This window comes from Sorex araneus, chromosome 5 (genome assembly GCF_027595985.1).
Source record: "Sorex araneus isolate mSorAra2 chromosome 5, mSorAra2.pri, whole genome shotgun sequence".
Lineage (NCBI taxonomy): Eukaryota > Metazoa > Chordata > Mammalia > Eulipotyphla > Soricidae > Sorex > Sorex araneus.
This window is the reverse complement of record NC_073306.1, coordinates 34,731,875-34,746,861: the sequence shown is the minus strand read 5'-3', so window position 1 is coordinate 34,746,861 and position 14,987 is coordinate 34,731,875. Positions and strand designations below refer to the sequence as shown.

General features: G+C 39.1%; 1 protein-coding gene across 3 annotated transcripts in view; it reads right to left on the bottom strand.

Annotated features, from left to right (window-relative positions):
• Positions 1–14,987, bottom strand: part of FOXJ3 (forkhead box J3) — a 121,426-nt gene that overhangs the window by 84,120 nt on the left and 22,319 nt on the right. For all 3 annotated transcript variants that reach the window (XM_055139302.1, XM_055139304.1, XM_055139303.1), the window contains exon 2: positions 7,154–7,214. In XM_055139302.1, the coding sequence (XP_054995277.1) occupies positions 7,154–7,197 (44 nt within the window). In that variant the 5' untranslated portion in view covers positions 7,198–7,214. The remainder of the gene's footprint in view (positions 1–7,153; positions 7,215–14,987) is intronic.

Genomic DNA, 14,987 nt, shown 5'->3' with positions numbered 1-14,987 from the left:
CCAGTCCCAGCTCAGAGCCCATATCCCAGAGGATCATATGTTTCATGGTCACATGAAACCCAATCATGAACAACTTTGTAACTGTGTATCTCACTGTGATTCAACTTGAAAATAAGTTAAATACACTTCTGCATCATTTTGAAACACAGGAATTTTCTGGGGCCTGCAAGTAGAATATAAAATCAAAAGTTCTCTTTGATGTTTCTTTTCTTCCTAGAAATGTACATAAACTTAGCCACCATTTCAGAAAATTCATCACCAACCACCTCCCTGAGTTGTGCCAGCCTAAGTTTGTCCTTTCTCCTCAAAGCAATTCAGGAAACAAATAATGGAGCATTTCAGTTTTTTATCTGCATATACAGTTTGGCTGGGCTTTTAACAAAATGAAATACATGTTTTATTCATTTCACTTCTATATCTCCTAAAACTTCCACAAGAAAAAAAATTAATTAAAAATATAAAAATACTCTTAAGGGGCTGTAGAGAGAAGTAACAGCTGACCCAGGTTTGATCCCAAGCAACCTATGTAGTCCTCCATGTCTTCGAGGAATAATCCCTGAGCATAGGGTCAGGAGCACCTGACCACAACCAGGTGAGGTAAAAAAAAATAACAACGTTTTAAATAAAAATATATATATATTTAAAATAAAAATAATCTTAACACTCTAAATAACCAGGCGTACAGACAGCACAGGGATTTAAGGCACTTGCCTTGCATAGTACCAGCCCAGGTGAGATTCAAGGCATCACCCTGAACACAGCTAGGAGTGATCCCTGAACACAGAGTCAGGAGTAAGCCTTAAGAACTATCAAGTATGGTCCCTGGCAAAGAGCGAAACAAAAAATTTTTTATTAGACAAGGATCCAATATCATCTACAGAAAGCAATCCTTGCTGGGACCAAAGTGACAGTACAGTGGTAGGGCTGCTCAATTTATACTACTCAATACAGTATTGAGTAGCACTATGCTATAGTATATAGTAGCAATACTACTCAATATAGTATTGGAAGTACTTGCCCTAGCACTTAGGCAAGGGCAACCAGATAGGTAAGAAGTCAAACTTTCATTCTTTGCCGATGACATACTACACTTAGAAAATTCTAAAGACTCTACAAAAAAGCTCCTAGAAACAATAGATTTGCATTTAAAAGTGGCGGGCTACAAAATACGCAAAAGTCTATGGCTTTCCTAGGTACAAATAATGAAAGAGATGAAAGAGGTATTATGAAAACAATCCCATTCACAATTGTGCCTCAGAAACTAGAAAGGTGAAAGACCTCTACAAAGAAAACTATAAAACACTACTTGAAGAAATAAAAGAGGACACACAGGAGAAAATGAAGCATCCCCTGCTCATGAATTAGGAGGATTTATTATCATCAAAATGGCAATTATCATCAAAATTGTGCAGATTCATTCAACTCCCTATATGGATACCCATGTCATTTTATAAAGAAATAGATCAAACACTCTGAAACTTTTATGGAGCAACAAACACTCCCCACCAGCCCCCACCCGCCTCACACACACACACCCTCACTCAGGAACACCTAGAACAGTCCTTGGGAAAAAGAAGATGGGAGGCATCACTTTCCTCAACTTCAAACTATAATACAAAGTTGTACTAATTAAAACAGCATGGTACTGGGATAAAGAAAGACCCTCGGATCAATATAAGAGACTTGAATATCCCACGACAAACCGTCAGGTATATGATCAGTTAATCTTCAAAAAAGGAGCAAAATATATGAAGTGGAGCAAGGCAAGCCTCTTCAATCAGCAGTGCTGGAAAAAACTGGCCAGCTACATGCAAAAATTAAATAAATAAATTCAGGCCTCTTTCTAACACCATACACAAAAGTCAAATCAAAATGGATTAATAAGGGGCTGGAGCGATAGCACAGCGGGTAAGGCGTTTGCCTTGCATGCGGCCGACCCCGGTTCTAATCCCAGCATCCCATATGGTCCCCTGAGCACCGCCAGGGGTAATTCCTGAGTGAAGAGCCAGGAGTAACCCCTGTGCATCGCTGGGTGTGACCCAAAAACAAAAAAAAAACAAAAAAAATGGATTAATAAGAAACTTGCTATCAGTCCTGAATCCACAAGGTACACAGAGGAAAATGTAGGGAGAACTATCCATGACACTGAAACTTAAAGGCATCTTCAAGGATGAAACACCACTGACCAAGTGGAAGCAAAAATAAACAAGACTATGTAAAACTAAGAAGCTTCTACACTTCAAAGAAAACAATAACCAGAATATAAAGACAGTCCACAAAATGGGAAAAAACATCCAACACTTATCTGATATATTTTAATATCCAAAAATACAAGGCACTCATAAAATTGTACAAGAGTGAAAGATCCAACCCATCAAAACAATGGGGAGAATACAAAAATATACAAATGGCCAAAAGGCACATGAAAAAGTGCCATCACTAATTAACAGGGAGATGCAAATCAAAACAAGGAGATACCATCTCATGCCAGAGACTGGCATACATCAAAAAGAATATAAACAATCAGTACTGGCACAGATGCAGAGAGAAAGAGTTTCTCATTCATTACTGGTCGGGACTGCCAATTGGTCCAAACTTCATAAAAAACAATATGGACAGTCCTCTAAAAACTGGGAACTGAACTTCCTTCACATAACCCAGCAATATTGCTCCTGGGAGTATACCTCAGGGGGCCAAAAACAATGCAGAAAAGTCATCTACACTCCTGTGTTTACTGCAGCACTATTCACAATAGCCAGAATCTGGTAACTGCCACGAATTTATTGCAACTTTATTGCAAAGCTCATTGAATTTTGTAGTATGCAGTAGACAATTCATAGGAAAGTCAAGGGTTACAAGTTGGGCAAGCCAGGCTATCTGTTACTCTGTTTTGCAGATGCGTATGTGGGCAATTCCTTGAACTTTCTCAGCAAAACAGGACTGGAATGAGAATGTGGCTTCTGGCCCAACCAAGGCGATCAGGTGCAGCTTTCCCTTCAGTTCCCCTTAACAGGTTCAACCACCAGAGCATGGCACTCCCACATGCCATGTTTTTGCCCTGTTCATTCCCTTCTCAGGGAAAACAAGCAGGGGCTACCAAGGCCAGTCCCCTACAGGTAAGAATCCAAATACTCGAGCAGATGATTGGATAAAGAAACTATGGTACATCTACACAATGGAATACTATGCAGCCAATGGGAAAAAATGAAGTTATGGAGTTAGCTCTCATACATGAATGGACAAGCAGAGTATCATGCTGAGTGAAATAAGCCAGAGAAAGAAATAAAATGATTGCATTCATTTGAGTAATATATAAAAACAAGAATAACACCCAAAAACCAAAGAAATGAGGGCCAGGAAAACTTATTCATAATAGAAGCGTGCCACCAGGCAGAGCAGGTGAAGGTTGGGGTGGGAGTGGGGGGCCTGCAGTAGGACAGACAGGACACTGACAATGATAGCTGGAAATGATCACTCTGCACAAGAACTGAGTGCTAAAAGGAGGTAAAATGATATGCACGATAACCTTTCAGGAACAGTATGGCAACCCATACAAACCACAGTGTCTAAAAGGGGGTTGGGAGGTGGAGAGGAGAGAGAGAGAGAGAGAGAGAGAGAGAGAGAGAGAGAGGAAATATCTGCCACAGAAGCAGGCTGGGTAGGGGGAAGGGAAACTGGGAACACTGGTGGCAGGAAATGTACACCGGTGAAGGGATAGGTGTTGGAACATTGTATGACTAAAACTCAATCACAATAACTTTGTAACTGTGTATTTCACAGTGATTCAATTTTTTTTAAAAAAGCACCAAAAATAAATAAATGTTTGAGAAAGTCTAATAGGGGGCCAGAGAATCATATAGGGGTTAGGACACATGCCTGGCACGTGAACAATCCCTGTTCAATCCCTGGTACCCAGGTAGTCTCCCATGTAGCACCAGGTAGTCTGGGTAATCCATCACAAGGCTCCCCTGGTCCCCTGAATACTACTTGCAATAAATCACTGCAATCATTGAACCCCCAAATTTCCTTAGTACCACTAAGGTTCCTCAAAAGTAGAACTAAAGAAAAATTTGATTAATGTGAAGAAATAAAATTTTCTACAAAATATTCTGAGATCACATTCTAATATAAATATTCAAAGCAAAGGAAATGTAACCCTTTCCATCACACTAAGTAGAAATCACTTAGTGTTAAGTCATATTAGTTCTACAGCAGTTTTAGAAAGAAAATAAAGTTTTTTTAAAGTTCTTTTCAGTTATTCAGATGCCTCTTTGGGAGGGGGTGGGGGAAGGAACCAGGGTGGCAGAGAAAGATGCAGACCAATCCTCCATCTGTTTTATTAAAAAGATGGAAGACAAATTCTCAAGGGAAGAAAAAAATAATTATATTTTCTAAGAAGGAAAAAAATGGCTGAATTTTGCCTGCCCAAAATTTCAAATACATAAAAATGAAAAAGGCAAGGTGGAAAGTATTACAAAGGTTATGGCATTTGTCTTGCAGGCAGGTGACCCTGACTTAATCCCCTGCACTGCCACACACACACAATTAGTTACGCTTTGAAAAGAAAAACGAAAAGGGTAACTTAAGGATTCTTTAACTTTATATTCATGGTTCTAGTACTCATCCTCTTCCTCTGGTCCTCCAAAACTAGACAACTCCAACCTTCTCCATCACTTACTCTTTTAGTTACATTGACCTCATTAGTTCATCAACAAATAAGACATTCTATTGCCTTGGCACTTCTGCAACTCCCTATAATTGGAATTCCCATCTACATTCCATCACGCTTTCATGTGTTCATTCAAATGTCATCTTACAATTTCAGTGAAGAAATTTTCATTTCAGTGAAGCTTTTCCCTTGGCTACACTGGTCCACGTTTTCTATTCCTCTTCTCTTTTTCAGTTTTTGAATGATGCTAACAGATACTTACACTTATATATTGGTTAACCCTCGTGCCGACTTTGACCTCGAGTGTGGAAAGGTTGGACTGCAGCTGAACCTCAACAAGATGAACTAGTTCATGAAAAACGAACCAGTTACTGACGCTCCATTTCCTCTCAATGGAACGAACATCTCCGAATGCAGCAGCTATGCGTACCTGGGTTGAGAACTCAACATGAGGAACGACTTGGCACCAGAACTGCACAGGAGGAAAAGAGCAGCACAGAAAGCCTTCAAGACCGTCAAAGAGGTTGTTAAGAGGACAAAGAACCTCCGGCTCCAGGCACATCTTTTCGATTCCACTAGTTCTTCCTGCACTAACATACGTCTCAGAGATTTGGGCCCTACGCAAACAGGATGAGAATGCTATTCGGGTATCCCAAAGAGGAATCAAAAGAGCTATGCTAAGAGTATCACGTCTCACTCAAGTGAGAGGAGGAATCCGGAGTTCCGACCTTCGTCAATGGTCAAGAATCAGGGATGCTGTCTCGTTCGCCAAGACATCAAAAATCAGATGGGCTAGACGTGTAATGTGATTCAGAGACGACCACTGGACTAGATTTGTTACCGAATGGATTCCACGGGATGTCAAAAGACTGCGTGGCCGCCCACCAACAAGATGGTCAGACTTTGTCAAAACCCTGAATGCACGGTTTGAGGCACTTCCTGACCCTGGAGCGAGCAGATATCATTGGGCTACACTAGCACTCGACAGGGACAAATGGAGACATTACTGGCGCCCGTTCGAGCAAATCAAAGATCAACGGGAAGACAAGTGATACAAGTGACGTGAACCCTCATCAAACTATAAGTGCCACGATCACAGCATTTTTTTTTTTTTATTGAATCACCATGAGATAGTTACAAGCTTTCATGTTTGGGTTATAATCTCACAATGATCAAACACCCATTCCTCCACCAGTGCATATTTCCCACCACCAATATCCCGGGTATACCCCCCTTTCTCACCCTCCCCCTGCCTCTATAGCAGACAATATTCCCCATACTCTCTCTCTACTTTGGGGCATTATGGCTTGCAACACAGACACTGAGAGGTCATCATGTTTGTCCATTATCTACTTTCGGCATGCATCTCCCATCTCAACTGATTCCTCCAGCCATCATTTTCTTAGTGATCCCTTCTCTATTCCATCTGCCTTTTCCCCTCCACTCATGAAGCAGTCTTCCAGCTATGGGACAATCCCCCTGACCCTTGTATCTACTGTCCTTGGGTGTCAGCCTCATGTGATGTTATTCTATACTCCACAAATGAGTGCAGTCCTTCTGTCTGTCCCCTCTTTCTGACTCATTTCACTTAGCATGATACTCTCCATGTCTATCCATTTATAAGCAAACTTCATGACTTCATCTCTCCTAACAGCTGCATAGTATTCCACTGGATCACAGCATTTTTATCTATTATGTTTAATTCTACAACAGCATTTAGAACACTTGACAACACATTAATACTCAAAATGCAGAATGAAAAAAATGATATATCTGCAACACCACATATAACTGGGAGATGCTTTCACTAATACTTCACATTCTAGTTTGAAAGATTTTAATTGAGATTAACATGGGTTGGGTTTTTTTTCCCTAACTATACTCAGAACTACAGCAAACCCTTTAGGGAAACTGTAATAAAATATAGAAACCTAAAGCAAGAGAAAAAAGTCACATCTATCTGTTTTATTTACTAAACTTCATGTAAAATTAGTAGTAGACAGGATTATACAGTTTCAAAAAATAATTTAACATCACTGATTCTGTACAACAAATTAGTTTCAACTTTTTACAATTTACTTTATAAATGAGGGCAACATAGGTATTATGGTTATTGTAATTCTCTAAAAAAGTTAGCATCTAGCCTTATTTAATAATCTGCAACAAAGGAGCATAAATTTACTATGTGTATTTCAAAACAGGTAAAAAGCATGTTAATTTTTTTTGAAAAATGACATATAAAACTGTTATTTCATATATAAATACAAATATAAATTACTAAGTAGAAATTAAGAAAAGATGTCAAATCCCAAATTCTTCTACCATAATTATCTCTACAAACAAAAACATCTCCTAACCCATCATATATCACTATTTGACAAAATAAATGCATTACTTCATTCCAAACCTTAGCTTGGAAATAATCCTAATATTACTTGACCTTTTAAAATATTTTGTGTTCCAACAAAGAGAAAGAGTACTAACCTTAATGAAGTTACAGATGGACAAGTCTGTCCATACAAACCCATCTGGCCACAAGAAGAATCTGAAAAGCAAAGAACAATTAGTTATCAGATGTTCCAAAGTTACAGTATAAATCATGTTGTAATTCTATTTAATCACTGAAAGAGTGCAACAGACCATGTGTCCATGCTTTTCATGCCAAAGGCCTGGGTCCAATCCTAGCATCATGTTGTCTGTCCCAACATGAGCATCCCCAGAAGCAACCCACAAGCCCCACCAGGTGTGACCCAAAAATCAATAAAACATGCTGAAAACAGAAATAGAAGGCTAAAAGATTCAATTCAAAATTAACTGAACATACACCCACATGAATCAAAAATGTTACTGCGGTAAGAAATATTTTAAGAAAGATAAACATAACCCATAAGAAACAGACACACTAAAAATGCAACATTCAAAGCACTAGAAATTCATAAAAATTTTTAAAACGGTTATACATGTTACAGTGTCCAAACTTTTTAGTAGAATGCTAGGGGTTCCAGAAAGATATCTAATGGCTACCAAAGAACTGAGCATATAATTTCCATTCCCTTCCAACTCCAGCTGCTCTTCGATCCAAACAGCGCTATCTTTAAGACTGGAGAGTGTGTCCAGCGGGTAAGGCACTTGCTTTGCACATGGTGAACCCAACCAATCAATCCCTGGCATCCCATATGGTCCTCTAAGCCCTAATAGTCATGATCCCTGAATGCAGAGCCAGGAATAAGCCCTGAGCACTGCTGGGTGTGGCCCAAAAACAAAATAATAAAAATAAAATCTAACAGTGCTATCTTTATTTCATATACTGAACTTCACTAGATTCCATCTGAATTTACTGGCTGAAAAAAAAAAAAAAAAGTTCCAAACTAAGGAAATTCACTGGTCTCAGGAGTCCCATTTTTTTTACTCATTTTGCCACCCAGGTCAGGATCTCCTCCCACCGGTGATGTGGATAAGAAGGGGAGGGCTGCTTAGCCACCCCCAGCTTGGCTCTACCCAGCCCTGGTCCCAAGAAACTGAGGACGTCCAGCTGCATCCTTTAAAGAAAACTAACTACCAGTCCTTTTCAGGCACTATCAGGAAATTGAAGAAACAAAAACACTCCCAATTTCTATGAAGCAAATATCACCCTGATACCAAAAGCAGACAGAGGTATCAACAAAAAAAGCAAATTACAGATGAATATCTTTGATGAACACAGATGCAAAGATCCTCAATAAAATAGAAGCAAACTGAATTCAACAGTTCATCATAAAGATTATACATCATGACCAAGTGTACGACTCAGGGCATGCAAGGTTGGTTTAACATATGCAAGTTATTCAACAAAATATACCATATTAATAAAAGAAAATAAAACCATATGATCATATCAATAGACGATTAGAAAGCATCTAACAAGATCCAACACCCATTCATGACAAAAACTCAAAAAACTGGTAACCAAAGGAACTTTCCTCAATATAGTCAAAGCCAATACCACAAGCCCACAGCAAACATTACACTAAATGGGGAAAATCTAAAAGCCTTCCCTCTAAGATCAGGCACTAGATAAGGCTGCCCAACTCATCAGTTCTATTCAATATAGTACTGGAAATATTTGTCACAGCAAGAGGATTATCAAGGGCATACAGATAGGAAAAAAAGAAGTCAAGCTCTCACTATTTGCAGATGAAACACTGTATCTAGAAATCCTAAAAACAATCTAAAAAGAACCTCTTAGAAACAAGAGATTTGTATAGAAAATTCACAGATTACAAAATTATTATGCAAAAGTTCACGAAAGGTCCAGAGTGTTAATACAGGAAGTAGGACATTTGCCTTGCACGCAGCCAGACTGGGTTCAATCCCTGGCATCCCACATGGTCCCCAGAGCATCACCAGAAATATTCCTGACTGCAAAGCCAGGAGTAACACTTTGCAATTCCTGATTGCAAAGCCAGGTGTCACACCTTTGCAGGTGTGACTCACCCCGGCAAAAAAGTGTTCATCGAGGAATAGAGAAGGGATCACTAAGAAAATGATGGCTGGAGGAATCAGTCAGGATGGGAGATGCATGCCGAAAGTAGAAAATGGACCAAACATGACGACCTCTCAGTGTCTGTGTTGCAAGCCATAATGCCCAAAAGTAGAGACAGAGTATGGGGAATACTGTCTGCCATGGAGGCAGTGGGGAGGGTGGGAAGTGGGGGGTATACTGGGGATTTTGGTGATGGTTAATGTGCACTAGTGGAGGGATGGGTGTTTGATCATTGTGTGATTGTAACCCAAACATGAAAGCTTATAACTATCTCACAGTGATTCAATAAATTTTTTTTAAAGTCTGTCGCTTTTATATATGAATAATGAAAGAGAAGAGAGAGATATTATAAAGATAATTCCATTGACAGTTGTGCCTCAGAAAAATCAAGCACCTCAGAATCAGCTTAACTAATGAGGTAAAAGACCTCTACAAAGAAAACTACAAAACACTATTTGAAGAAATAAAAGAGGACACACAGAAGAAAATGAAGCATCCCCTACTCAGGAATTAGGAGGACTTACTATCATCAAATGGCAATACTCCCCAAAACACTGTGTAGATTCATTCAAGTCCCTATAAGGATACCCATGTCATTTTTTAAAGAATCAGATTAAACACTCCTGAAACTTTTATGGGACAGTAACACCCTGCCCACCCCACCCTCCATACACACACCCTCGCCCAGGAACATCTAGAACTGTAGCACTGTTGTCCCGCTGTTCATCGATTTGCTCGAGCAGGCACCAGTAACATCTCCATTGTGAGACTTGTTACTGTTTTTGGCATATTGAATATGCCAGGGGTAGCTTGCCAGGCTCTGCTGCGAAGGCGGGATACTCTTGGTAGCTTGCCGGGCTCTCTGAGAGGGACGGAGGAATCGAACCCAGGTCGGCCACGTGCTATGTACTTTATTAAAACTCACAAATCTTAATGTTTCAATTCCTAAAAAGAAAAATTAAAGACTAGTACTGGAACAGGATGAGTTCTGGATAAGACAATTCTAGGTTCAAATTCCAGTTATGACCATATGAGACCGAGATTTTATTATCATATGTTTATAACCTCACTGACTCTCAATTTCTTCATTTCTACTTAGGGATATTGCCACCTAATTATTTCTATTCATCGGGGTTTGATAAAAGAGAAGCTTACTGTTTGAATTACATATAACATGTGAAAGCACCTACCACAAGGATGATGCACAAATGTGAATGGGTAATATGAATAAGAGCAGTTCAAATGGCATTCATTGTTTACAAATGCAGAGAGGAAATGAGAGGAAATTGTGAGCAAATAAGGCAAGGTATCTATTAAGGGATTAGCTGTTCCTATTGCAGTATACTGCTAAGCACCACTGCAAACCCAATATTATAAGAATTTCTAATTTTACAGAAAAGGGCCAAAGTTTTATTTTAACTACCTTGTCCTGTATTTCCTAAACACTGTTGAATAAACGGTAAATTCTGCCCCAAAGTTTATACTTTGAGACTGACTGAATTCCCTGCATCTAAATGTCCCTGCTAGTTGGAAACCATTCTATTTCTGCCTAAATAACAGAGTAGCTTGATTACATATGCCCATTGAAAATAAAACTGAACAAAATATTTTTAAATCTTTATAAGTTAATAAATATCCTAAAAGAACAGAGGTATTTGAGGTTAAAGACTAGGTGAAAGAGGTAAACTAGACAAGTTATGCAGAACGTCAAAACCAGTTTTCATTCAACTTCGGGACATTTTACCAACTGCTACAAAATTGCAATTCTATGGTCTACTGGAGCTGGAGACAAAGTGTGCCATTATAAAGAGAATTACAATGAAAATGGCACCTTAGCCAAGACTGCTGAAGAGGGGAATAAGATAAAAGTGCAAGCATCTCCAGATAGTCATGACCATAAACTCTCACTCAGATTATGATTTTATCAAAAAGTAATCATTTTAATGTGATTAACAGTCCTAATTCATAGTTGCAATTTTGCTGAGTAAAGTACTACAGCAGGAGTGTTCCCCATTGAAGACTGACAAAAGTAAAGGCAAATCCTGCTGAGAAATCTGCCTTTGATCTAGACCTAAAAAAATGCCCACAGATTAATTAAAAAATATAAGACAGGAGAAATAGTACAGGGATTAAAGCACTTATCTTGCATGCAGCTAACCCAGTTCAATCCCAGGCACAACATATGGTCCCCCAAGCAGAGCCAGAAATAGCCTCTGAGTATCGTCAGGGTGTCAGGACCAATAAAAATGAATTCACTGAATTCTCTAACAAAATCACAAAACCCGGGGTGTGGGGGAGAAACCAATGTAAAATAAAGCTGAAACATCAATTGGCAGAATCAAAACTCAGACTTCAGATGTGGGAATCACTAGACTTTTGTGATTTTTTTTCTACTCTTATATTTCAATTACCTGTATATACAGATTATCTCAATCTATATATATATATATATATATATATATATTTTTTTTTTTGCTTTTTGGGTCACACCTGGCGATGCACAGGGGTCACTCCTGGCTCTGCACTCAGGAATTACCCCTGGCCGTGCTCAGGGGACCATATGGGATGCTGGGATTTGAACCCGGGTCGGCCGCGTGCAAGGCAAACGCCCTACCCGCTGTGCTATCTCTCCAGCCCCTATATATATATATTTTTTTGCAGCAAGGAGGAGGAAGAGCGTTTATTCTACTGGCAGTTACAATACTTATACCTCTCTGCTGGGAGGAAGTGGTATGGTATGCGTGTCTGGACCCCCATACAAATGCAGTCAATCTATATTTCTAACAAGATTCAATCTCCTGATCTCAAACTATCTAACATTTCTTCCTAGAAATCCTGAATTATTTTATTTCTAAAACTGAATGTGTCCTATCTCTACTTAATGTATTTCCTCTATCTTGATAAAATGGCACAGCCCTTTCATCTGGAATGACTTTCAGATTTCTAGAGTAACTCCTTTTCCTATTGTAGCACAGCACTTCTTTCCAACCCTTGATTTTTATGACAAAAAAACTTCTCTAAAATACTTCTGTACTTTAGAAGTATTTAGAAGTCTACTCTTAACACACTTCTTACCAAGCGGTAAGTAATTTAACTAGTGGGAAGAGCTAACTTCAAAACTGTACATTCAAGCACTCTACAAGACAGTAATGGAGTATGTCTGTTATCACAAGCTGGACATCAAAGTGGACTTTCCCACTGTCTGGATCAGTATTTCCCAAAGTGGGTGGAACCACTCTCCTAGGGAGCACAGAGCACAGAGGGGAGTGGGGAATAGCTCCAGGCACAATTTAGGGTGGGGTGTTCTGTGTTGTTCTCATACTCCCAGGAAGGTGCTGAGTAACTTTTCTTTCCTCCTGAAATGGGAGCGCTAGGCCAATTCTTTCCTCTAGTCAGTTCCATTCAATTCTTTGCTAAGGCAGTGTAGCAGTGGTTCAACCAACATAAAAAATATTTATCTACATACCTATAAATGTAGATCAGAAAATCTCAAAGTGCACTTCCAATTACAAATTTACATCTTTGGAACTAACTATAATCAAACAATTGTTGGTACCAATAGCACCTTAATAGCATTTCCTCCAAATTCTTTGAAAACCAAAACACAGGGAAGATTCCATGAAATGACAAAACGAAAAGAGGGTTAAAAAATTTTTTTCACTGATGGATATCCTTAAAATAAACTAGTGGAAGCAGAAAGAGAAGGCTCAACAGGCTGAGTGCATGCTTTGCCCAAGTTGTAGGTACGGTTTATATGGGAATACAGCCAAGAGTGACCCTGGAGCATTATAAGGTGAGGCAAAATAATAACAAGCTCCATATTATATGCCATAGCCAACAAAATATAAAATTCCTTTTAACATAAACACTCAAAAGTGTGTGTTAAAACTGGGGCCAGAAACATGGTACAGTAGGTAAGCCTTGCACACAGCAGACCAAAGTTCAAACTACAGCATCCCATATGGTTACTCAAGCACTGCCAGAAGTAATTCCCGAGTGCAGTCAGGAGTAAGCCCTGAGCACAGGTAGCCCCACTCCCACCCCCAAAAAAAGTATATATTAAGCTAAGTAACAAACCATTTACATTTAAGAAGCAGATGTTTTAACAAACTCACAGTTGTATAAGAATTTGGAGGCAAGAGGTAAAATGTATTTTAAGTATTTAGAAAAAGCTCTCAGTAATTATAATTCCTTCAAGCCTCTATCCCACCCACATAGATACAATGCTTTACAGCTTACAGAAACTTACAGCATTCATAAGCTGATTCAAGATCTAGAATTAGAATCTCAACTCTAACAAGTACCGTGTATAAGCCTGAGTATACAGTTTCGTTCTCTAAAGTTTCATATACTCCTCTATTCAAAAGAGTTGCTTGAATGGAAGCCCCAGTATAAAACCGAACTGAAGAATTAAGTTTGGAAGGCCAGGAAAGGAGCACAGTAGCTCAACACTAGAGCCAGAGCCCTTGCCATGTATGTGCAGAGCGCTCTCGCTCTCTCCATCTCAAATGTTACACCAGTGAAAACAGAGACTTTTTACTTCTAAACTTAGCTATTTCTCAAAAGGCTCGAAAGTATAAAATTCACAGCACCCATAAAGGACCTACATCTTTGACTTCGGTTACAAACTGAGCACTGTGAATTGTTATACCATTAGTCACAATCATTAAAGCAGTCATGTAAATAACCTGTGGCTTAATCAACCTGAACAAGAGAAATCTGCTAGAGGTAGGAGTAAAGGCAAAAATCCTGTTGAGTAAGTAGCAATCAGCTGTACACTCCAGCTCAACAAGCTAAACCTGAAGGCAGTGATGAGCTGGAGTTAAGAAGTGAGATCTCCGAGTCAGTCAAATGCTCTGAGAGCAATTAAAAATCATGTGAAGATGATAGTTCACCATGTGAATATTAGAAGGAAAAGAAAGTTTTAAACTGAGGCGGCAGAGAGAGTACCCCCAGGGAATAAGGCACTTGCCTTGCATTCGGCCAACACAGTTTCCCAAGCACCTCATATGGCTCTATTCCAAGCACAGTGCCAGGAGAAAGCCCAAGCACTGCCAGGTGTGGTCTACATCCCAATCCCCCCAAAAAGTCTAAAACTGACTTTGGAGAACTCTAACAGATAAGAGTTATAATAACTATACTATATAACTCTAATAATTAAGAGAAAAGGAAGTTGTTATAAAAATGAAAGACCAAAACACTGAGGAAATTGTACAGTAGGTGAGCTAGCAAGTGATTTAAGACAGGCAAGAGTGCTACAGATCAAGACGAACACAGACTGAAGAGCACTGTTAAGTGTAGATTCTGAGGAGTGATGGAGGGCAAACACTAACTAGACTGCAAGGTGGGCTAAGAACCAGGAGTCTACCTCGTGCTGGCAGAAGAGGCATATATGGAGCATCTCACTGTGATTACTTTTTATGAAGAGGCAAACTTGACATTACTGTCCAGAAGATGAAGCTCAATAATGTGGAGAGTCATAGAGAATGGGGGCATGGCAATGCAGAAATTTTGTACATAAGTATATACTTTAGCACTAACACGTCATCTAACAAACTATATATATTTTTTAAATTAGGGTTTTTTCTAACCCCTGAGTTCCAACCACCAAGAATTCTCCTGAGCATTGAAGAGCAAGAAGCCTCTGAGTACCAGCAGGTGTTCCAGGTGCACCAAAAAAAAACAAAGAATAAGAAAAGAATTAAATGTAAGATGAAACTTTAGCTATAAATTATATAAATGAAAATAAATACAAGGTGCAGTAAAAGTCAGGCTATCAGAGCAGAGGTCAAAACA